Genomic DNA, 23,758 nt, shown 5'->3' with positions numbered 1-23,758 from the left:
ACTCAAATGCAATATTCAGCTGCACCTGGGCAAATCTTGAGCAAACTTTACAATAAAATCTAAAGATACAATAAAATAACAAAAGCACTTCTAAGCAGAACTACTAAAAGACTGGGCTAGGATATTATTAACAGTTACTTGCAGTGCAGCTGATATAACAATTCAGTTCACACAGTTGAACAACAAAAATGCCCATTTCATCAATGTTTTAAAAATCATACATTGACAGTGTATATGCAGGAAGCATGGAAAAGCATATAAGTAAAACACCTCAACAAAACAAAATTATATTTGCTATGCTGCTTTTAAGAGGAACACTGGAAATTCGCATTTGCTATCTAATCTGATCTACCTTAAAACAGAAAATCAACCCCAACCATTTAGTATTTCAGGTATAGTTTTATTCCAGTGTTCTACATGTGAATTAAAACATTTACATCTAAAAATGTTTTGAATTCTATACTAAGTTGTAAGAGAAGTGAATTCTTTATTTATATGCAATTTCATTTGCTAATAGAAAAGCAGACTAAGAATTCCCTAAATTGAAAACCCTCAGATTACACACAAGATACACATAGGTCAAGCTCCCACGCACCGTTTCCTCAAAGATGCCATCACCCTGACCTACAAGGGCCACCATACCCACTTAATTTAGACTTGCCTCTTCATTTAGTACAAGACCTCTCATTAGGACAGACCCCTCTATATTTTATTGATTCCAAAAGGAAAGCAAAAACTGAGATTAGAAAAATATTAAATACATGTGAAGTATAATGTTTATGTTAACATAGTTTGATTACTTTTATATGAATGTAAATTTGCCTGTGTCATAAGTGTTAATTCAATAAAGGTGTTTGAAAAAAAAGAGGTCTACCACATTATGCAGCAATTAAAAAATATGAAAACCAAGAAGAAATTAAAATATCATAAATATGACATTCATAATCCACATAAACGTGTAAAATTGGTGTAACTGTTATTGATACTAACTTTTTACATCTTCAAAACTGAAGTGATTTAAAAGTAAGAAACATCTCCAGGCTACATTACTTTTAACGCAGGCAGTGATCAACCACTACTGCTTTCTCTTACATTTTTCTTAAATGCCATTCACTAATCAAATTCCAGATTTGCGCTCTTTAAAGGTAACACTTCTGCTGTTGCAGAATTCTCAAACAAATGTCTTCAAAAATACTCAGCAATTCATACTGAAATATAGTTGCACATGTCTAGCGTTGCCTAGAACTGAAGTATTTAATGCCTAAAGAATAACCTGTAAAACAGAATAATGCAACTTTATTTCATATGGGTGTTTAAAAGCTCTCCATACCAAACAGATGTCAACTTCATTAAACTATGTATATAAAAGGTTCCTCCTCTTCTTGTCTAAATTTATAAACAAATCTAAAGGCAAATTCCAGAATTAAGTTTTCCCACATTTCTGAATGAACCTGACAGCATTTTAATTAGAAGAGATTACAAGCATGCCAAAGCAAAATCACCTCTAGTGTGTTAATTAGGGCTTGCCTGGCCCGATTTCTGACCTGGTAAACAAAATCCTTGAGTTGAAATTAAAAAAGCCTTGTTCTGTTTTTCAATACACCACCAGGCCTCATGCAGAGCCCTAATGAAATGACCATAAGAGAGGCCAAAACTATCTTTCCTACAATCAGTACTCATTTTAATACCATCTCTAAATCACCAGCAATGAATTAACAAACTTCAACATGCACTTTTATTAGTCCTGTATTCACTTCCTTGACCAGAGATTTAACTGTGAAGCACTCCTCTTTAAAAAACAGCTGTCGTTTTCACAGACATGTATTAAATGCTGCTAAATTCTCCAGCATTTATTGTCCATTTTGTCTACCGTGTGCATAGTAATACTTTAAAAATTAAAACATACAAATCTATAAATTCCATAGCTGAATTCATATATGGTTCCAGTAAAACCTGTACCTCTGGGTGCCGATTTTAAACAGAGTATTCTAAATGAACTTACATGCAGGCATTTCATTAAAAGGGCAGAACTGGAAAAACACATGTGAAACAACAGTTTACAATGAAAAATGAGCAACTATAAAAAGTGGGTGCTTAATGCTTTCAGGAAAATGGCAGATATAAGCCATTAGTGGTGGGCCAAAACACTATGAGAAACTGCTATTTGGATTCTGTGGAGGAATTTAACCATCCAAACACCGTGTTTAACTTCAACAAACGTCTAGCTACAGGACTATGCTTTTACTGTTTCACATATTTTCTGCACACATGCACGCGTGTATGCTCACACACACAAAAAATCCTTTGCATGTTTAAGAAGCGCTGACCCTTAGACAGGTTTTTGTTGCATGACCATATTTTTGTCACACAGCCTCAACATCAACAAGATAGTGGAACACATTTTGTACTACAAAAATTGTGATTATTCTGCTGGTAACATGTTATGCATGAGAGTAGACTAATCCAAAATGGGCCTTTGTCAGCAATGACCGAGGCCTCAGGCAACACCTACAAATATAAATGCAGGCATTAATATTAACAATTAATTAAAATATATTAATGACAAAAGAACACTCTCAGGGTCATAAAAAACTAGTATAATCAACTGACTGGTACCAGCCTATATTATCATAATGCCATGGGATGCTTCTGACTATAGTTAATAAAGCTCACATTGTGGAAAATGCAGTTCTGTGGCAATTACTAATATCCAGTGTCATCATGTCTAGTTCAGTGTTGTACTGTATGCAAAGGAACAGTGCTTGGTGAATTGTCAGACAAAACCAGCAGGGGTGTGAAGATGGGTTTTTTAGGTAATGCAGACAGATACTGCACAGATCTGGATCACAGACAAAAAAAAAAAGCCTTGTCCTCTAAAGTAAGCATAAAAGAAGGGGTAGTTCGACTGCCTTAAGTGGTTGGGACAATTAAGGATTCCTGCACTGATGGCCAACTTCAGTACATTTATTTTATTTTGAATTTGATAACCAGGTAGAAAGTTGACCCCATTGGACACATTTCATTCTCTGCCCACAGAGCACTGACCCCATTGGACCTATTTCAGTCGCGTTTATATCACGTTATCCAAAATGAAAATAGTGAACGCTATTTTATCGGCCCCAAAACATCTAAACATGAAAATATTGAACATTCAGAACAGCAAATTTTTTCACATGGAAAAAATTTGCTGCTCCGAAACACATACACACAAGCACATCAAACAAACAGCAACCATACACATACACTTAAATTCCTACATCTAACTACACTAAACTAAACATACACTACTATCTACCCACTTACCTTAGCCTAAACCCTAACCCTAAGGTCCGTCACTATCGCACACTCACCTAACCCGCGCCCTAACCTTAACTCACTTAACCTGCCCCTAACCCTAACGTACAAACAATCGCACACTTACCTGAACCCAACCCGTAACTTTCCACCACAGCACTAAGAATAGCAAAGCCACAGAAATGGCCAACCAAATTCTTTTCCGAGGAAAGAATTTGTTGTTCTGCAGCTTCACTATTCTTAGCATTTGCTGAATAGTGTTCGATATCAGAACTTTCGAAGTTTTAATACTTCAATGTTCTGATATAGACCCTTTCAGTCTCAGCCTGGGGAGTACTGACCTCATTGGACCCATTTCAGTCTCTGCCCGGGGAGGACTGACCCCACTGGAGCCATGTCAGTCTCAGCCCGGGGAGGACTGACCCCATTGGACCCATTTCAGTTTCAGCCTGGGGAGTACTAACCCCATTGGACCTACTTCAGTCTCTGCCTGGGGAGCACTGACCCCATTGGACCTACTTCAGTCTCTGCCCAGAGAGAACTGACCCCACTGGAACCATTTTAGTCTCAGCCTGGGGAGTACTGACCCCATTGGACCTATTTTGTTCTCTGCCCATGAAGCACTGACCCCACTGGACCCATTTCAGTCTCTGCCCGGGGAGGATTGACCCCACTGGACCCAAGTCAGTCTCAGCCTGGGGAGCACTGACCCCATTGGACCTCCTTTAGTCTCAGCCTGGGGAGCACTGACCCCATTGGACCTACTTCAGTCTCAACCTGGGGAGCACTGACTCCATTGGACCTAATTCAGTCTCAGCCTGGGGAGCACCGACCCCATTGGACCTACCTCAGTCTTAACCTGGGGAGCACTGACTCCACTGGACCTACTTCAGTCTCAGCTTGGGGACGACTGACCCCATTGGACCTATTTCAGTCTTAGTCCAGGGAATATTGATTGAAGGCTGGCAACAATTAAAACAACATTGGCTGAAGAGAAGTTTGATAATAAGAACATTCACCCTTAGACAGACAGGGGACTACCTGACCTACCTGTATTACTACAGAAGTTAGACTTGGGTAGCATAATCATAAACCTCGTGGTTGGACTACAATTGAAAATAATATGGGGCCCACTGACGTTCACTGGAAAGTTTAGTCAGCTGACTAGCTAATAAGCCAAGTGACTTACTTGTCACTGGTTACTGTTCTTTTGCTCTCTGCTACCTATCCTGAGAAAGCTTTTGACAAAAATAGGAGGATATGAGGATAATAGGCCACAGATTTTGAGATATGCATGTATTTGCTCACTGACCTACAGTTTCAGATATTTTCTCAATGTGAACAACATGGAGATAGATCAATTGTTTAAACTACAAAACATGCAGCTGTTGGCCAAAGTGTAACACAGGCCATTTTAAGCAGTATGGGGTATGCTTGTTACAAGAAGCTACCAAAAGGAATGTGGCATGGGAAGCACACAGGTTAGGGATTTGCAAAACACTCTCTGTAACTGGTGTACCACACTGACATCTTCCAAGTCATTTTCCAACCATTTCTAGAGATCCTTTTGAAATGGCAGTTCAGCTGTCACAGCAGACCCTCTCAACAATGATGAAAAAAAACACCTTTACTAAATTAGAACTTAAGACACAGACACACATACATTAAAAAATATATCAACATTTTTTCAGTTACATGTATTATACGTTATATATAACAACTGTAATTTAGTCCAGCATTACAAAGTTGCTTAATTCCTGCCTTCAAATAAACCTCACTCCTCCTCCTGAACATTCTTTTGCTTGTATTGTTCCCACAAATTCCATTTATTTGTATCTAATTTGCTACTTCCCCTTTCTAAAGATCCCATCTCCAGTTCTTTTATCTTTTAAACAATATTCAGTACTTCAAATACAGTTGGTTTAGATTTTGATTTCTATGTTCCACTAATTGCTTTTTGGCACATAATACAATTAAACATATTAAGGCGTTACTATGTCTAAGCAATTCCGAACTGCTGTCCAGGCTCAAAATAATTATTTCCTTAGTTACAGCCATTTTATTAACCAAAATTTCTGACGGAGTACTCTGTAGGGACATTTTCAAATCTGCCAGCTCATCACACTCCCAAAAATATGTACCCAGTGGCATCTTTCTTCCCCATCACACCTTCAACATTGCTATCTATTAGAGGAAAAATTCTTTAAAGCCCGCTTGGATTATAAAAATAATTATGCAAACACCCAAGCAAAAATTCTTGACCTTCTAGACTTTGTTGCCTCTAGACCTTCTAGACTTTGTTGCATACATGGGGGCCATACATGTCCTCCCATTTTTCCCTTGTAAATTGCTTATCCAGTCCTTCATCCAAATCTTTTCTCATCTCCTTTGATTGATTATTATAGTTAATAAGCAACATTTTACATGCCTAACTATCCCTTTTTAACAGCAGCTTCTAGGCTCGACTAAAAACTCTTATAACAGCAGGCCTTTCACTTAGGACTTACCCCATCCCTCTCTACTTGCCTGCACTCCAACATTAGTCCCTAGTACAGCAGACAGCCTCTAACATCAAGTCCAAATTTCTTGACTCATTGCCAGTACAGCAATGAATATTGTGAGAAAAGTTAGCCTATTTAGAAGGAGTACTATGGGAACAATACTTACAGTTACAATGTTTTCAGCAACAGAAGCCTTCTCCATAGTAATCTAGTCATTAACTACTATCCAATGAAGTTACTCTTTTTTGGACCAACCTACTAGATCATTCATGTTCTGAAATAAATAATTTATTCAGAGGTTGAATTCCTAGTGGAAGCAAGCCAGTGGTGAATGTGGAATGTTTACAGGACTTCTTGTATGAAGCAGCAATGAATTTGAGATGATTATGGGGCACACAGTGAGTGCATGTGTGTGTGTTTGTGTGTGTGTGTGTGTGTGGGGGGGGGTAAACACTGATTACAATTCCCACCACAGATAAGCAGCATAAAAAAATGGAAGCTGCGCAATGTTTCACAATGACATCTCACAACATTAGAAAATCCCAGGATGCAAAAAACTCCCTTACCAGCCTCAGTAAGAAGCTGAGATCCCTCATAAAATCCTCCAAAGCTAGTTACAAAAATAAAATTGCCTAAGATTCCAAAGACAACCACAAGGCATTCTATAGTTTTGTCAAGAAACTAAATGGCAATGCTCAGATATGCTCTGAGCTACTACAGAATGGCATTAAATATACTGATCCCAAGGATATTGCCAATATCCTGGCAGATCAATTTAGTGCCAACTTCACCCCCTAAAGGGCCCATCTCAATACCAAAAGATTGCAAAATTCTGGTAATCCCAGCCACACAGGTAGAAACCACACTCTCCAAAGCTAAGAATACAGCATCCATGGGACCAGATGACATCCTGGGCTGTGTACTGCATGATCTACAAAATGAACTGGCAACTCACCTAAGTGTCATGTTTAATCATAGCCTCACTTCAGGCTTCATGGCCACTGAGTGGTGCACAGCTACAGTTATCCCACTCCTCAAGGAGGGATCCACCTTGGATCCCGGGAACTACTGTCCCATCAGTCTGACAAGCCTGATCTGCAAGGGCATGGAACGCATTATCATGGAACTTATAAACAAAGATATTGGCAACCTTCAAACACTGGACCCCACCCAGTTTGGGTTCGTGAAGGGCCGATCTTGTCTCCTGAACCTGATTGACTTGATCTTGGATCACACAAGGCAGTCCACGCAGCCTATCTGGACCTTGCCAAGGCCTTCGACACCATCCCCCACTCTGGAATCATAGATAAACTTACTAAGCTGGCCATAAATCCCTACGTCACTCGATGGGTTGCCAACTGGCTTACTGACAGAACCCGGACTGTAAAAGTAGCCGACTCCAAATCCAGCTCCAGACATGTGACAAGTGGAGTACCTCAGGGTTCAGTCCTGGGACTGCTCTTGTTTGGCATCTACTTCTCTGAAGTAGAGGCCAACACTAAGGGACTCTGGCAAACAAAGTTTGCAGATGACTGCAAACTGAGAGCCATTATTGAATCCCCAAATTATGTGGATATTCTACAAAAGGGCCTTACAAAAACAGATGCTTGATACCAAAGCCATGGTCTTAAGCTTAATGCCAAGGAATGTATAGTTATCCCCTTTGGGAAAAACCATGTACCCATGAATTACCACATAGCTGGCAGTACACTAAACACCGAAAGTGTGATGAGAAACTTAGGGACACAGGTGGACAGTGGTCTCACCTTCGATAACCACATTGCCACAACAGTCAGGAAATCCTTCTATGTGGCACACCTCATCACTAAGGGCTTTTCATCCAGAAAAAAGGAGGTCATTGTCCCACTGTACTCATCCCTCATTAGACCCATTACAGAGTACAACGCCCTGTTTGGTATGTACCTCACAAGACATCTGCAACAGCTGGAAAGGCCGCAGAAATACCTCACTAAAAGAATCACAGGCCTAAAGCCCTATGCTGACCGTCTAAAAAACCTCCAGCTATACTCTGTGGCATATAGTCTACTCAGAGGCGATCTCTGCTTAACATACAAGGCCATGTCAAACCCTGAGCTGCTGGACATGCTCCACTTAAAGAAATCTCAATCCCTCATAGCCACACGCTCCGGGGATCTAAACTTTGTCATCACAATGAACAAAACATGCTGGAGGGATAGGTTCCTGACCCAGAGACTCCCCATACTCTGGAAAAGACTGCCCATACATGTCAAGCAGAGCATCTCCTTGGCCCTCTTCAAAAGGAACCTTAACAATTGGATATGAGATAGGAAATTCACCCCGGGAATCATGTCAGTCGCCCTACTAGACAGGGGCCCAGGGAAGTAAATATTGTGGGAAGAAATATCCAGGGAATTGTTATGGCTAGGTCTGTATAGGTCCTAAGGCCGATAGCCTAGTACCAACCTGTGAACCTATGAACATATGTAGTTGGCTGTGGACCTCTGCAGGAGGCAATCAGATTTACCTCCAAGAGAAAGAAGCCACTCAGAAGCAGACAACAGTAGCTAAGCTGAAGAAGACAGTCTCAGATGAAGATGAATGACAGAATTAGGTTTTCTTGCATTGCTTGTCATTTGTTAATGTAATATTAACATTTTAGTGCTAACTTCATGGGGTACAGAAATAAAGCCCTGACTATGATGCAGGTAACCTGATTTTGACTAGTGGTTTGGGCATCATATTATGGAGCAGGGAAGGAATGATGAGGCTAAGCCTAATTGGGGGGGGGGGGGGCATAACTGCTCAATTTGGCTTGACGAGGCTGGAACTTAGTGTTTGGTGCCAAATTGGCTTGCAAATGGGTTGGGTGGGGTGTTTCTGCCCCTGGGCCCAAGGCAGGGCTACTCTCAAAAACCATACCTTATTGCAGCCTAACCTCCAAGAGTGCCATCAGCATGCAAAGTGGATAGAGTCAAGGAATTTGAATGATCTAAGCCTCTCTGAGCAGTGATGGCAGATATTGGATCACACTCCTAAGCAACCTTCTTGACAGTACTGGGAAGTAGGTGACCCATGATGCATCAGCAGAGTATAAAACTACTGGAAAACCTTTGTACAAATTTAAGAATGGATTGAGAGGGAAAAAAGATCTTAGGGAAAAGCTGCACTTCCACAATAGGCAACCTGAACTTGGAAGAAATGCAAGCAAAAAGACAAAAATAGCGCTAAAAATTAACAGGAAACTGAATTAAGTTAGTGGAGACACACTAACTCAAGAATTATTATTAGCTCTGCTTCCTTCCTACGGCCTTCCTTTTCCTTCTCTGTTATCTTCTTACTTCTTACTTACAGTTATATGATATTATTATTACTGCTGATGGTATTATTATTACTGCTGATGGTATTATTATTATTATTGCTGATGATATTATTATTATTACTGCTGATGGTATTATTATTACTGTTGATGAAACTATTATTACTGCTGATGGTATTATTATTACTGATGACGGTATTATTATTACTGTTGATGATATTATTATTACTGCTGATGGTATTATTATTACTGATGACGGTATTATTATTACTGTTGATATTATTACTACTGCTGATGGTATTATTATTACTGATGACGGTATTATTATTACTGTTGATATTATTACTACTGCTGATGGTATTATTATTACTGCTGATGGTATTATTATTACTGCTGATGATATTATTTTTACTGCTGATGGTATTATTATTACTGCTGACAGTATTATTATTACTGTTGATGATATTATTATTACTGCTGATGGCATTATTATTACTGCTGATGGTATTATTATTACTGTTGATGACATTATTATTACTGCTGATGGTATTATTATTATTACTGCTGATGGCATTATTATTATTGTTGATGATATTATTATTACTGCTGATGGCATTATTATTATTACTGCTGATATTGTTATTTTTATAAATACTTGTCTTCCACTGTATCGCATTGTATTCTTACTGTTGTTTTGTAGAGATTTCTCCCCGAGCCTCCACTGCAAAGGGGCTATGCCCAATTGAACCATCCCGGTTAACAAATGTCAAATAAAATAAATAAATAAATAATTACTGCTAAACTGAGAGGGATTTACAAGATGAAATCAGTAATCAAGTATGAAGTTCAACCAAAAATACCAGACTGAGGAGATGAACAGATGTACTATACCTCAACTGTACAGATTTTTGCAGAATGTCCAGATTTTTGCCTCATATTTTTGTTGTGTTCCGCCTAAAATATGTACTTTTCTGGCAAACAGCTGAGGATTGAAGTAATTAAATAATGACAAACATTTAAGTTTAAGACTCCATATCTTTCAGAAAAATTCATGCTAAAGCAAAACCTATTATTCTATCAACTTTCTAAGTTTGTAAGAGCAATATTTAAAATCTGTCCCTATTTGTTCCCCATCACTTCAGGCTTTGTCCAGATTTTTTTCTGTAACAGGTTGAGAGGTATATGACATAGCCAATACAAGGTGGACAGGGGCTATGGGAAAGGAAGTACAGGTTTGAATAGGAGACTGTTGCAGATAAACAACAGACAGAAAGTGGTAATAGGTAGTTTTTTTTTTCTGTTAATCTTTGTTATTGCATTTTTCATGCTTAACCCGCCCATTGTTTTATCAAATCTGCAACATTCCCATCCATATACCCTCCATGTGGTGTTCTAATCATCACATGCCTCACCTGAATATCTTCTCCCTCTCAGATCACAAGTCTGGCTTCCTGGGGGAAAACTGGGGATAAAGACATTAATTTCAATTTGCTGTCATAGAGCATCACAGGAAACCCTGGTACAGCATTACTCTTGGTTTGCACTAGGGATACTGGTGTCATGGTCTATCTAACTGGTAGAAGTACTACTAAGATTCTGGCCAGAGACATGGGTGAGCATTCCTAATGCTCTAACTGCCTTTCATGCTGCCCCTCTCCTCTTGTACCGTGAGCCTGTCACTCAGCCATCAATCCGACAGCTCTCAAGCAGGAAGGCATCAACTGCTTTTTCCCTCCTAGATAGGTGACTTAGCACTTCAACCCCACCCCAGACAGTTTCTTCAGTAACAGTGCTTGCTACTCAAACCTGTTATACAAAACACACTCAAGTGGAAATGTACACAATGCAAAAACATTTCTGATACAATAAGCTGTACTTTAAGAACTTCTGTATCAGCTCAGCATTTCAATCACTAAAAAATAATTCAAAATAGAAGCAATTTCCAGCAAAATCACCCCCTTTAGTTCTAGGTCTTGACCTTCCTTTGGGACCAGCGTGATTAAGGGTATGCTCCCATGAGGAGACCATCCACCTGCATTAGCTAGAGTCTATGTCCTGACTGTTTACTGCACATAACTTTAACAAAAAAAAAACTGTGAGAGAACAGCCATCTCCACCAATTGATGTGCTGTCTCTCATACCACATTGTGTAACCATTTCTTTCTGTGAACCATTTCTGACCCTGGAGTCTAAACACCTTCGGAAATTTGGAAAGGACCTCCTCTGTGAACCATTTCTGGCCCTGGAGTCTAAACACCTTCGGAAATTTGGAAAGGACCTCCTCTGTTGCCTTGTTTGTTTAAGGTCTGTGCTTGGTCTTCTCTGCTTTTTCCCTCTCTGGGAAATCCTGTAGTCCAATTCATTTTTTTAAACTAATCTTCAGATTGTTTCCTTTTGATGTTCCTTAACAAGCACTGAAGCCTGCACCTGCCCAAAAACATTTTAGATGCAGAGTGAGGGAGGACGTTGACAGAAGCAGGATTCAGTAATTTAAAGTGAATCTGCCTAATATGACATTCTTGTAGAACAGATAAAAACTGAGCTGTTTCTGTCAGGTGATCACAGAATAATCATTGTCAGTATAGACACTTTGATCCCTCCGCTTGCAGATTTTGTCTGGTTGCCAAACAGCATGGAATATCTGCTGTTTGACTGCATACATTTTCAATTTAAGTAACATGCAGCAAGGATATCTCAATGTAGTCACTGCTGTTTGCATTGAATCTTGTGTGTCTTGGCAGTTGTGTTCATATGTCTAAATGCTGCTAGGCAAACAGCACAAAGTTATCACCCATAAGCTCTATTATTTGGAGTATTTTCTTCTAGCTCAATCCTCCAAATGCAGCTACTGCATCTACAATGCATCACCAAGTCCTTCAGACTCTAACCACATAACTGCAGCTCAGTGGCTCGACAACAGAACCCCTACTTCAGCCAAGATTGCTAGTTGTAGTAGAGACAAAATCCTCAAGTTCAACAGTGATTACTTGGATTTCCAAGCGAATCATTTCAAGAGAAGCCTTAAACTCACTTGTTGCAGCATAAGCAGGTTCGTCCTTCCACACTTTGCTGGCTTGTTACCAGACCATCCATGTGATCTACAGGCCTATTGAAATAGGTTTTCTGGTTTTCGTATGACCATTTTACTTTCCCAAACAGGATATCAATCACAGCTACGGTTTCATCACTACACCATTCAGACACCCTTGCAGTATATTACTGTTTTCACTAATTATTAATTTTCCTTAAGGCAGAGTGACCTGGGACACCTGCTGATACCTATGGTGCCATAACAGAAGTCCTTAGTGTTCGTAAATCTGAAATGAATATACACTAAAATCATTAAAATATGTTAATTAGGAAATGGTCTGAAGACAATTTTTACTAAGGTATTTGCTGTTGTTTTGAACTCCTGTCAAATAATGCATCAAAAACTTGTTTAACATTATGAAGCTTTAGCTCACAAAAATGTCTTGCTCACAAACACACTGTGACAAAACAGTCTGTAATTTAGTCTAGATTGCCTGACCCTCCCATGGGACTAGCTGGCATGAAAACACTTAGTAAGAGAAACATAAAGACAGCTATATCATGGAAAATGGCGGCAGCAATAAATTCATTTAATTCCAAAGGGAAAACACCTACCTTCTGCTTTCATGTAATGGATGGAGTAAGCAATAACTTTCTCAGAGTTGTACAGTGGCCTTTCCCAAGCCAGCAAGATAGCAGAACTGGACACTGTTTCGGCTCGAATATTTCGAGGAGCACTGGGCCTATCCTCAGACATCACCACAATCAATCTGGCCATAGACAAAATGGATCCCTGGTCATTTTCAGCCAGGCACTGATATATTGCATCGTCTTCGGGAATAATCTGGTTTATCACCAGTTTGCTAGAAAGAGTGAAAACAATAAATGTTAACAGCTGTGTAAAATTTAAAAGCATCATCAGAATTTGGAAAGATCCCGTGTTCTATTAAACTGAGTTATATCAGAAACACAGTGGAATATTATCACATCTTCCAAAATTCTAATCCTATGTACAATGACTACCTAGGGAATTTTTATCTTTACAGCCTGAACATGTTTGCACATTAAAATATATAGACTTACACAGTAAAATAAACATTTTGTACTGTTAACATATGCTGAACGTTCACACAAATGAGTGCAGCTTTAAGCTTTTCTCTCTGGGACTCTAATGAAAAGGGCCAGTCAGACATTCCCAATACACAAAGGCGAACAAATACGGTGTTGCATATACAACTATTCATAATCACATTCTGTACTTTTTTCAATACAACCTCAACTATTTAACAAATTATGTGTTACCTGTGGGAACTACCTCAGCAGTATACATCTGCAACTTGCAGTCACCCTTACAGGGGCACTTGTTAAACTGGTGTACAAACCATTTTTCAGTTGTGGTATATATGCCCTACATAGGTTAGCATGTAGATTTACTATTACTCTTCTGAGATAAACAAAGGTGTAGAAAAACAGTGCCACTTCCAGCTTCAGGGGAGTGCTGTAAGCAATTACATTAATCAAGTCTTTGAATCGGTCAGCAAGAATAATTCTGCATGTTAACTAGGACAGCTTATAAGTACTGCTGAGGCAGGGTTACAGCTTAGCAGGACAACATGGCACAGACCTAATTTAATGTATTTGTACACAGAAAGTGCATTCAACATGTCTTCAGAAAAGTGGCACAGACATTTGCAACTTGTGGAAAAGGACAGATATTCATTTATTTGATCACCATTACATTCACAGAAGCGCAATCAGTTGATACTAACAAAGTAAACAAGCTTTGGGCAAAACAAATTGTAAACTTGTACCAGAGGTTTGGCAACCATCAAAGGTAGCTGCATCCCTGTTTTAGTCTTTGGGAAGGAGTATAAGGACCACCCCCACCCCCCACCCCCGCTTTGCCCCCATGTTAAAGCATTATGATAGAAGCCTGTTTAATCAGTCAAACTCAACCAGTTGGGCTTCCATCAATTAGTCAGTGATAGTATACATCTTACCCAAAGAATACCACAAAGAGTTCAAAGAACTATTCCTTATATACTTCTGAGGCTCACTCCTAGTGAAACTTTGAAGAAAACATCAAGTCATGCAAGTTCACCAGTACCCCAACCCTCACCTCAACAAACTGTTTCCAATGCATTTTTACATTTTCCACTCTATTGAAAAGACTGCAAAAAATCAGCATACACTTTAATAAAAAATACTCTACAACTCACATGGCCCAACCATTAAGCAGCCAGAACACAAAATTTGCAAACGTTATGTCTGTAATGGGAGTGCCACCTGGGTGTTCTTTACACCCCATCATCTACTACTGGAAATCTGATTCCTCTTGTCAACATTCCACAACCAATATGTTTGGAAACTCCTCTCAAATCCACCATCACTTGCATTCTAAGACAAGGAAGTCCCAGCGACATCCATGCAGCACAAAATCCCAGGCCTACGCTGGAAAGGGAAGTTGGACTAATCTAAGACTGACATTAAAATAAGTGAAAAATGATGTTAGACTGAAGCTAGAGGGCACATATCTCACTTATACTGCACCACCTCAATTCTTCCCTCATCTGTCTCCTCTCCTAAACAAGGATACAATACCATATCAAGCCTTTGGTGGGCTACACCCAATATCACAGACTAAACCTGGCATTTCAAAACTCACTGTAATAGTTTTCACTTTAATCTATAATCCAAACAGACCTACATGGAACAAGAGGTCTCCATTACGGGTGACCAGGAGCACAAGAAGCTAAGTTACTTCCACAAAAGGAAGCATTTAAAACTTGAAAAGCCTCACATGTATGGTCCTGCAAGTAGCTGCAAGGGGTACTTGCAGCTAAGCACTAGGCAATGACAACACAAATTCAGAAAACTGTGGAGAAAAAGCTGTGAATCAGTGCTTTCTGTTTGTGTTCGGCATCCCATCTGATCACATTGACCCATAAGTCTGGTTCCTTTGTGGATCAATGCTCTCTGACAAGAAGTCAGGAAGGTTAAATCAGTTGTGTGCATGCGGGCATAGAAATCAAATTATTTCTTATTTTCAACGAGCACAGATCTGTACTTCCTTTCTTAGAAACACAAAATACTTCTAGAATGTGCTCTTATCTGACATGATCATGACACCAGGCTGTTAGGCACAATGACATGCTGAATGACTAAGGGTTTTGCCAAGTCAGTTTGTGGCACAGTGTAGCGTGGCTACCTACTACATTAATTATTCATGACAGTAACTTTTTGAACCCTTTCATAATACTAGTTTTTGGTTACGTAGTTTGCTCTTATATCAGTACACATTTAAATGAAAATCAGCTGCTGCACAATGCTCAATTCACAGGGTGGAGCGGATGAGTGAGGAGGGGTTAGGGCACATGGATGGCAGATAACTGTGTTGGGAACCAAAATTAAATAAATAAAACATGTTCAAACAAAGGTTTAGCATTTCACAAAAATGAAATAAAATACAATTAATAACTTAATTCCAGTCTTGCAGAGTTTAACACAAGCTACCACTCTCTTATAGGCACTTGCATTGGCTGGAATAACATGCCCACTGGCTCCTTGTCATAATTTTGAGGATGAAAACTTCAAACAGACATAACCACCAAAAGTGGATTTTTTTAAGAATATTTAAAAATTTGGTTTTATCCCAAGGTGCAAGGAATTTGGACGTGGGATTGCAGCTAACCTTGCAGCAAACATACCCAAACATTCAGACTTTTGAAATTATGCATTTTCATAAATTTTCATGTTTGCAATTCTGACAGGAAGTCGTGTTCACGCTCCTTGTTAGTATAAAAGTACAGCATGTTCCAAAGTGCTGGTTATCAAAGACAGTTCGGCGGTACGAATTACCATGAACAAACATTTGGAGTGTCTTACTGCTACCCTGCACTGACTCACAACATGCAATTTTAGTACAGCACAGCCCAGTGACTTCAAAATTCCAGACTTGGAATTTTCCATGCAACAGTAGCAAGTAACTTTTTCTACTGCCTGGAAAACATACCTAAAAGCTGAATGTTTTCATGATGCACTCTCTGTGGCACAGTACTGTTGCACTTTCCTCTGCAGCATGGTTTGGGATCATCACTCAACAAAAGTGAATGTGAGAAGCTTCTCAAATTCAGACAAATGCAAATTTGCAGGACTTTTCAGGGTCACAGATAAGACTGTCAGTATTCCACAGTTATGAATTTGTAAACCATACATACATTGACACTGCAGTCATTCAATAAAACTGGCACAGTAGAACAAATCTTACCTGTTGTACATTTTAATTCTACCATTGGAATGCACTTTCTCTCCATTCTTCATCCACGTGACCTTAGGTGAAGGAATTCCTTCAGCCTGACACACAAAGCGGGCAGTGCCAGCCCTGGGTCTTGTCAAACTGTCTGGCCACTCAACAAATGCAGGTGGAGCTAAAAAAAAAAAAAAAACACTATAAATGTTACTGCAAGTATTTAAGACAAAATACTGCCTATTACACATCCGCACACATAGCTCTAATCACCTACAAACAATAACATTGTTTCCTAAAACACTACTATGATTAAAAAAACTGAAAAATCATCTACATAAAAAAATGCAGCTAAACTAACTTCTCTCTTATTCTCTCTCCCTTACCAGTCATGGCTGACTCCTACAGAGATCCTGCGAACAGCCACCACAATCCAGAGTTTTCAAGGCAAAGGGTAGAAATAGAAGTAGATTGCCAGGTCTTCTTCTGTATCTCACACTCACACACACACACACACACACACACACATACACACACACACACACACACACACACACACACACACACACACACACACACACACACACACACGCACACACGCACACACGCACACACACGCACACACACACACACACACACACACACACACACACACACACACACACACATGCGCGCACTCGTGCCTATGGACAATTTAGACTCCCCAGTACACTTACTGCATGTCTTTAGAATGTGTGAGGAAACCAGAGTACCCGGATAAAACTTCCATGAACCAAGGCAGGACATGCAGATTCTGCACAGAAAGCATTCCAATCCAGAACCGAACTAGAGAACCTCATACTACGAGATGGCAATGCTACTGTTGGATTTCTTATATCACATACTCTTTGTGACTGAAGATCAGTTGGTTATTAAAGCTGTACTTCACATTTCTTTGCTACTACTGAAATATTGAAAGCTATTTATCTGCTTAACTGAAAATACTGGAATATGTACAACAGCAATTTCTCTGTTGGGAACACTACAGGTTAATGCGTGGTCTTTAATCAGCTAACAAAATAAAACTTTGCAGAAAAAGACTGCATATTCTCACTGTTGATGCATTACTATGGTGGACCTACGTTTACTGCAGATGCTGTGCTTTGCATTTTGGTCGCAGGTCTGACAGAAGAGGGAAAGGTGTGCTTTATGTTTCTTTTTCACTTTTCCTTGTTCAACCTCAGACTTAGTATTATTTAGAGATTGTGGTGACAGGGCTCTTTCCCCACACTGGAGAGTGCAGAGGGCATAACTCTAAAATAAAACAAGTTCAGAGTGCTTTCTGAGGCTTTTCTTCTCCCCTGCCATCTGCTAATCATCAGCTTCCTCTCAGCAAACTGGTGGAGTCTTTCCGCAATCACAGTGGTCAACAACCAACTCTGTGGGGCACATTATTTTGGAAGTCATCAGACACTGTCATATTTTTAGTCCTATCCATACAGCAGAGCATGCCAGTAACACACTACAAGGTTCATCATGCAGCAGGTGTCAGTAAAGGAGTGTCAACCACTTCCATAACTGACTTACCACTCAAGACTGCCCTGCTTCCTGGGAGTGAGCACTCCCTTGTGGTCTCTAGTCTCCACCTAGGCCTGTACCATGGGATGGTGCATCCCGGGCATGTGCCCTCTCAGCCTACCACCACCACCAAACCTGAGAAAGGCAAGCTGGAGATGTTGCTTCACTCCTACCTGCAGGCACCCAAGCTGGTAATCAAACACAGATCACACAGATCATAGTCAAGAGTTGTATTCCTCCTCACCAACAGATTTGGCTTACTGTTTTATAGCAACACCATTTTTTCACAGTGATTGTTTGGGCAACTTTATGGTGCATGGATAGGCAGTTTAGTTTTGATTTTTACATCTTGAATAAGCAAAATACAACTTATCATAGTAAGGCATCCCTATTTTTGTTTGTTTTTATTGTATATAACAGTTTATTTTTAGAATTTCATTAAATTATATTTTGTGAAGACAGTTAAGTGATATATTATTATTGCAGCTCTCTGTTTTCACATCTTGCTGTTGAAACCTATTCAACAGATTACACTTGTTGGCATAATGGTTAAGGTCTTTACCTCCTATGCACAAGGTACAAGGTTCAGTCCTGACCTTCGACCAATGCCTGTTTGGAGTTTGCATGTTCTCCCTGTGTCTCTGTGGGGTTCCTCCCACCTCTGAAAAACATGCTGAGTGCTTCAATCACAAACTCACCAATGAATGGAGATGTGGGCAGCAGCACAGACTCTATATAGTGCCCTATATAGGGAACAGTTGTCAGACCAACCACTTTCCAGCATCTGCTGTAGTGTGCAGAATCCTCAAGACAGGAGAACACAGATTACAGACTGTGCACAATGACAGGGCTAGCCACTTGATGGTGTAAAATATGGCTCTAGGTGATTCAGTTATGTTGACTAATGTCACCAAATGGGCATGGGTAGTTACCGGTGAAAAGTGGGTTGAGGACCCAGCCTACTCCTACCTACACCAGTGACCCATGCTAATAGAGGGAGGAGTGTATGTGCCCCTGTTGGCTAGTGTGTGCTGCCATAAAGCCCAGCAGACTTGGGTCAATAAGCTATTGGCCGGCCACCTGGGATAGCTCTGTTGAATGAAAGCTGGACGTAAAACCAATCAACCTCCCAAACATGAACTAAGAATTGCTCCACTTAATGTGGGTTCACTGACAGGATGCAGCTTGGAAGTGGATGATCTGGAGGAGGCTGGGCATCCTATGTATCCAAGAGACAAGATGGAAGGGCAGTGCAGCAAAGCCACTTGGCTTGAGATCCAGAGTCTAATACTCAGGAGGGGGACAGGCTAGAAATGGTGTGGGAATTGTGGTGATTAACAGGCTTCAGAAGGCAGTGAGGGATATCATCAGAATTAGTGACAGACTCATTGCAATCAGACTCCAGTATAATGACAGGGCAGTGTTCATAATCTCAGCATATGCCCCAGAGCAGGGTAGAGATAGTAAGGAAAAGAGAGCATTCAGACAGCAGTTGCAGGACCTTCTAGATAAAGCAGGACAACATGAATTGGTGTTGATAATGGGTGACTTGAATGGACATATCGGGACAAACAGAACAGGATAGGAGGACTGCCTTGGTCCACATGGGTGGGGCAACAGAAATAAAGAAGGAGAGGCCATTCTAGACTTCTGTCTAGCAGATGGCTTGATAGTAGCCAATACATGGTTCAGAAAGAGATAATCATAAGATCACATACAAGAGTTGCCAACATGCAACTCAGGTAGACTTCCTCCTAGTAAGGAAAAGTCACTGGGGAAGAATCCATGATTGCAAAGTCATCCCCAGTGAAACAGTCAGCCCACAGCAGAAGCCACTGGTTGCCACAATCAGCTGCAAGCAGTGGTCAAAGAAGGCTCTAAGGTCAATAGAGACCAGGCTGAAGACCTGGAAATTGACTAGAAAGAAAATACAACAGTTCAAGGAATGACTCAGGCCTCTAACACCCCAAGAAGAGGAGGAAATAGGTGGAGTTGAAGAAGAATAGCAGAGCCTCAGAACAGTATGTGAGAACTACAGAACAGAACAGATATGTGGCTGAGCCAGGTATGGAAATAAGGTATGCAAGGAAAGTTGGTTGTGGAATGCAGAAGTCCAGGAAGCCATGAAAAGAAAGGAGTGCAGGAGAAAATGGAAAAAGAAAAGACCGACCAGTCTAGGAAGGAATACTGGTTGGCTAACAAAGAAGCTAAGAAAGTAATTGTAATAGCAAAAAAAATAGGGCATCAGAGGCACTCTACCAACTTAGTGACTCATTACGTGGCACAAAGAAACTATATCCGGTTGCAAGGCTAAGACAGAAAGTTAAAGAAAATAGTCCGACACCCTTCATAAGGAATGCCAGCAACAACCTGCTCACTAGTCCACAGGACATCAAAGGCAGATGGAAAGAGTATTTCCAGAAGCTTCTGAATGAAGAAAACCCCACAGAAGCTGTACTGCCTCAGAAACAGCCTACAATGAGAGAAGAAGAGGAGCCCACCATGGAAGAAGTAAGAACAGCACTAAGGAAAATGAAGTCAGGGAAAGCAGCAGGTCAGATGAGGTCAAAACAAATAAGATAAAGATGCTGGGTGAGACAGGGGAGAAATGGCTCCTGAGGGTACTCATAGCAGTGTGGAGAGAAAGGTGTATCCCAGATGACTGGAGAATAAGCATACATGTACAGGATCAAAGGGGACATCCACAACTGTGGCCAGTACAGAGGAATCAAGTTCCTATCAAACTGCATGAAAGTTCTGAAGAGGGTGATTGATAAACAGGTACTCAGAGTAGTAGAATGTAAGATAGGAGATGAGCAGTTTGGATTCAGATCAGGATGCAGCACAACTGACCCAATGTATGCAGTGAGACAGACAGTTGAGAAGAAGCTATAGATGAGGAAAGAGTCCAACTGGGCATTCCTAGACTTGGAGAAAGCATACAATAAGGTCCCAAGAAAGCTGATCTGATATGAACCTATGGGTAGTACTGCAATGGTTCAAAGTCCCAGAAACATTGACAGAATTAGTGAAGGCTATGTATAAGGACCCAATGACTCAAGTATGAACAGTGTTCAGCCTCACAGAGGGGTTCCCAGTGGGAGTGGTTGTACATCAGGGTTCAGCTCTAAGCCCACTGCTGTTCATACTGGTGATGGACTACATTAGCAAATAGGTTGGAAGGGACAGCTCAACAGAGTTGCTGTATGCAGATGATGATGTGGCATTACAGATAGACTGAGCAAGAACTCCAACAAAGTATAGAGCAAGGGAATGGAAAACTGAAGGCACATGGAATGCAATCAAACACAGATAAGACAGTGGTAATGGCAGCAAACTGTGGAAATCAGAAGAAGCAGAGAAATGAGATAGAAGGGAAGACAGTAGAACAGGTAAACAGCTTCAAGTATCTGGGAGGGGTGGTTGAGGAGAAGGGAAGTCTGAATAAAAAGGTTAAAGGTAGAATCAGAGGGGCTGCAGCCAACTGGCATAGAGTGTCAGGTGTCGTCTATGTGGGAGGGTGGCCTAATGGTTAAGGTGTTTGCCTTACAAACACAAGGTGCAGGGTTTGAGTCTCTCAAGGGATAATTAGCTAGGCTTCAAATGGCTTGTAAGGGCAGTTAGCCTAGTACTAATCTATGAACCTATGAACCTAATGCCAAATAAGCTGAAAAGTAAGGTATACAAGACAGTGGTGTGACCAGTACTACTGTACGGTACAGAAACCTGGGCAGTAAAGGCAGAGCAGATAAAGAATCTAGAGGTGTTGGAAATGAAGTCCCTGAGAAGGGTGTCGGATGCACTCTGTGGGACAGATGAAGAAATGAGGACATAAGAGCAGAAGCCAAAGTAGCTCCAATTGCAGAAAAGATCAAAGAGAAAGTACAGTTGTGTACCTACCATAAATGTAGATTTTCGAGTGTATTCACTGTTGCCGTCATTACACTTGGGGTTATCCTGCTAGCAGGCTACCCGCAGTCGGCCTGAATTCCAAAGTCCTGGTTCGGCGTCAGTTGCTGTCGCCTCTTCCCTGACATCAGTGCGCCAGGGGTAATTAAGATGCAGCCGACGCCATTTTCTTCAGTTTTTCTTGCCCCAGATGTCAGGTGCCCCCAAGAAGGTAGGCAATACATATTGCTTATAAAAACATACAGTAAAATAAAAACAATACCTTCATCTACAAGCAAATACACCACATAGGTTGTTTAGGATAGAGAAGTACAGATAAGTTCCAGCAAAGAAAGGGGGATGGAGGGTGGGTAACCTGAACTGCAACAGTGAATACACTCGAACATCTACATTTATGGTAGGTACACAACTGTACTACGTTCATCGTGTTTCACTGTTGCAGTCATTACACTTGGGTTGAATCCCAAAGCTGAGGTAGGGCGGCTGGGTATAAATAGGATTAGGAGTGGCTATAAGGCCCTGCAGAACTGCAGTGGCAAAGCCTGCTCTGGATTTATTTTAGAGTAAAGAGGTAAGTGATAATGCTTGGTAAAAGTGTGCACTGAACTCCAAGTTGCAGCCTCCAAAATTTCCTTGGTTGGTACTCCTCTGAGAAAGGCTGCTGAAGTGGCTGCTGCCCTGGTAGAATGTGGCCTAATATTTTTAGGCACTGACTTGCCATGCTGTGCATAGCAGAAACGAATACAGTGTCCTATCCATTTTGAAATAGTCTGCTTTGAGATAGCTTTTCCTTGTGATCCTGCAGCATATGCTACAAACAGTTGCTCAGTTTTTCTGAAAGCTTTTGTTTTGTCCAAGTAGAAGCATAGCTGCCTGTGTATGTCCAAAGAGTGCAGACGTCTCTCCCCTTTATTCTGGGGATTTGGATAAAATGTTGGCAAATGAATGGTTTGGTTAAGAGCCACACTGGATACTACCTTTGGCATAAATGTTGGGTTTATTCTTAGAGAAACCCTGTCTGGATGAAAAATGATAAAATGTTCCACTGCCATTAATGCCTGTAACTCTGAGACTCTTCTTGCTGAAGTTATTGCTAGGAGCAGAGCAGTTTTCCATGATAGGAATTTTATATCAGCTGTATTGGCTGGATCAAAAGGAGGTAGTGTGAGCTTTTCTAAGGCAAAGTTGAGGTCCCATGTAGGTATCGGTGCTCTCCTTGGGGGTTTTATGTTTTTGGCTCCTCTGAGGTACTGTCTTAGCAGTGGATGAGAGAAAATAGGAGGTTCCGTATTGTAATGAGCTGAAATGGCAGAGGCATGGATCTTAATTGATGAGAAGGAAAGGCCTTTGTCCAGCATCTCAGTTAGGTATTGTAAAATCTGAGGAATATTTGGAACAAGTGGTTCAAGTCCTTGTGCCTGGTTCCAAGCACAGAATCTCTTCCATTTTTCTGCATAAGATTTCCTGGTGCTGGGCCTCCTGGCTCCAAAATGACATCCATAACAGCTTTAGAGAGAGATGTGTTCTGAGTGGCTATATTATCCGCCATGCAGCCAGATTTAAGGTTCTGAGTTGACTGTGCAGGATCTGATTGTTTTGTTGAGTCAGAAGATGAGGAATTTGAGGTAAAGTCCAGACTGGGCCTTGAGACAAGCTCTTTAGGATTGGGTACCAGTGCTGGCATGGCCAGTCTGGGGCAATCAGAATAATTTTTGGCTTCTCTTGTCTGACTTTTAGGAGCACCTTGGGAAGGAGAGGCAGTGGTGGAAAGGCATAAACTGTTAAGGTTTTCCAGCTGAATGATAGAGCATCCACTTTCCATGCTTGTGAGTGATAAGTCCTTGAGCAGAATCTCTGTAGTTGGCAGTTGTGAGGGGAGGCAAAAAGATCTATGTCTGGGCATCTCCATTTCCTTGTTATCAT

General features: G+C 40.7%; 1 protein-coding gene across 1 annotated transcript in view; it reads right to left on the bottom strand.

Moving 5' to 3' along the window:
* PRTG (protogenin) overlaps positions 1-23,758 on the bottom strand; it is a 627,066-nt gene that overhangs the window by 253,542 nt on the left and 349,766 nt on the right. The window contains exons 7-8 of the mRNA XM_044078520.1: positions 16,391-16,550; positions 12,739-12,986 (exon numbers count right to left, since the gene is read on the bottom strand). Coding sequence (XP_043934455.1) covers positions 12,739-12,986; positions 16,391-16,550 — 408 coding nt within the window. The remainder of the gene's footprint in view (positions 1-12,738; positions 12,987-16,390; positions 16,551-23,758) is intronic.

Source organism: Protopterus annectens, chromosome 7.part1 (genome assembly GCF_019279795.1).
Source record: "Protopterus annectens isolate FY-2018-M chromosome 7.part1, PAN1.0, whole genome shotgun sequence".
Taxonomy (NCBI): domain Eukaryota; kingdom Metazoa; phylum Chordata; order Ceratodontiformes; family Protopteridae; genus Protopterus; species Protopterus annectens.
This window is presented reverse-complemented; position numbering and strand designations above follow the sequence as displayed.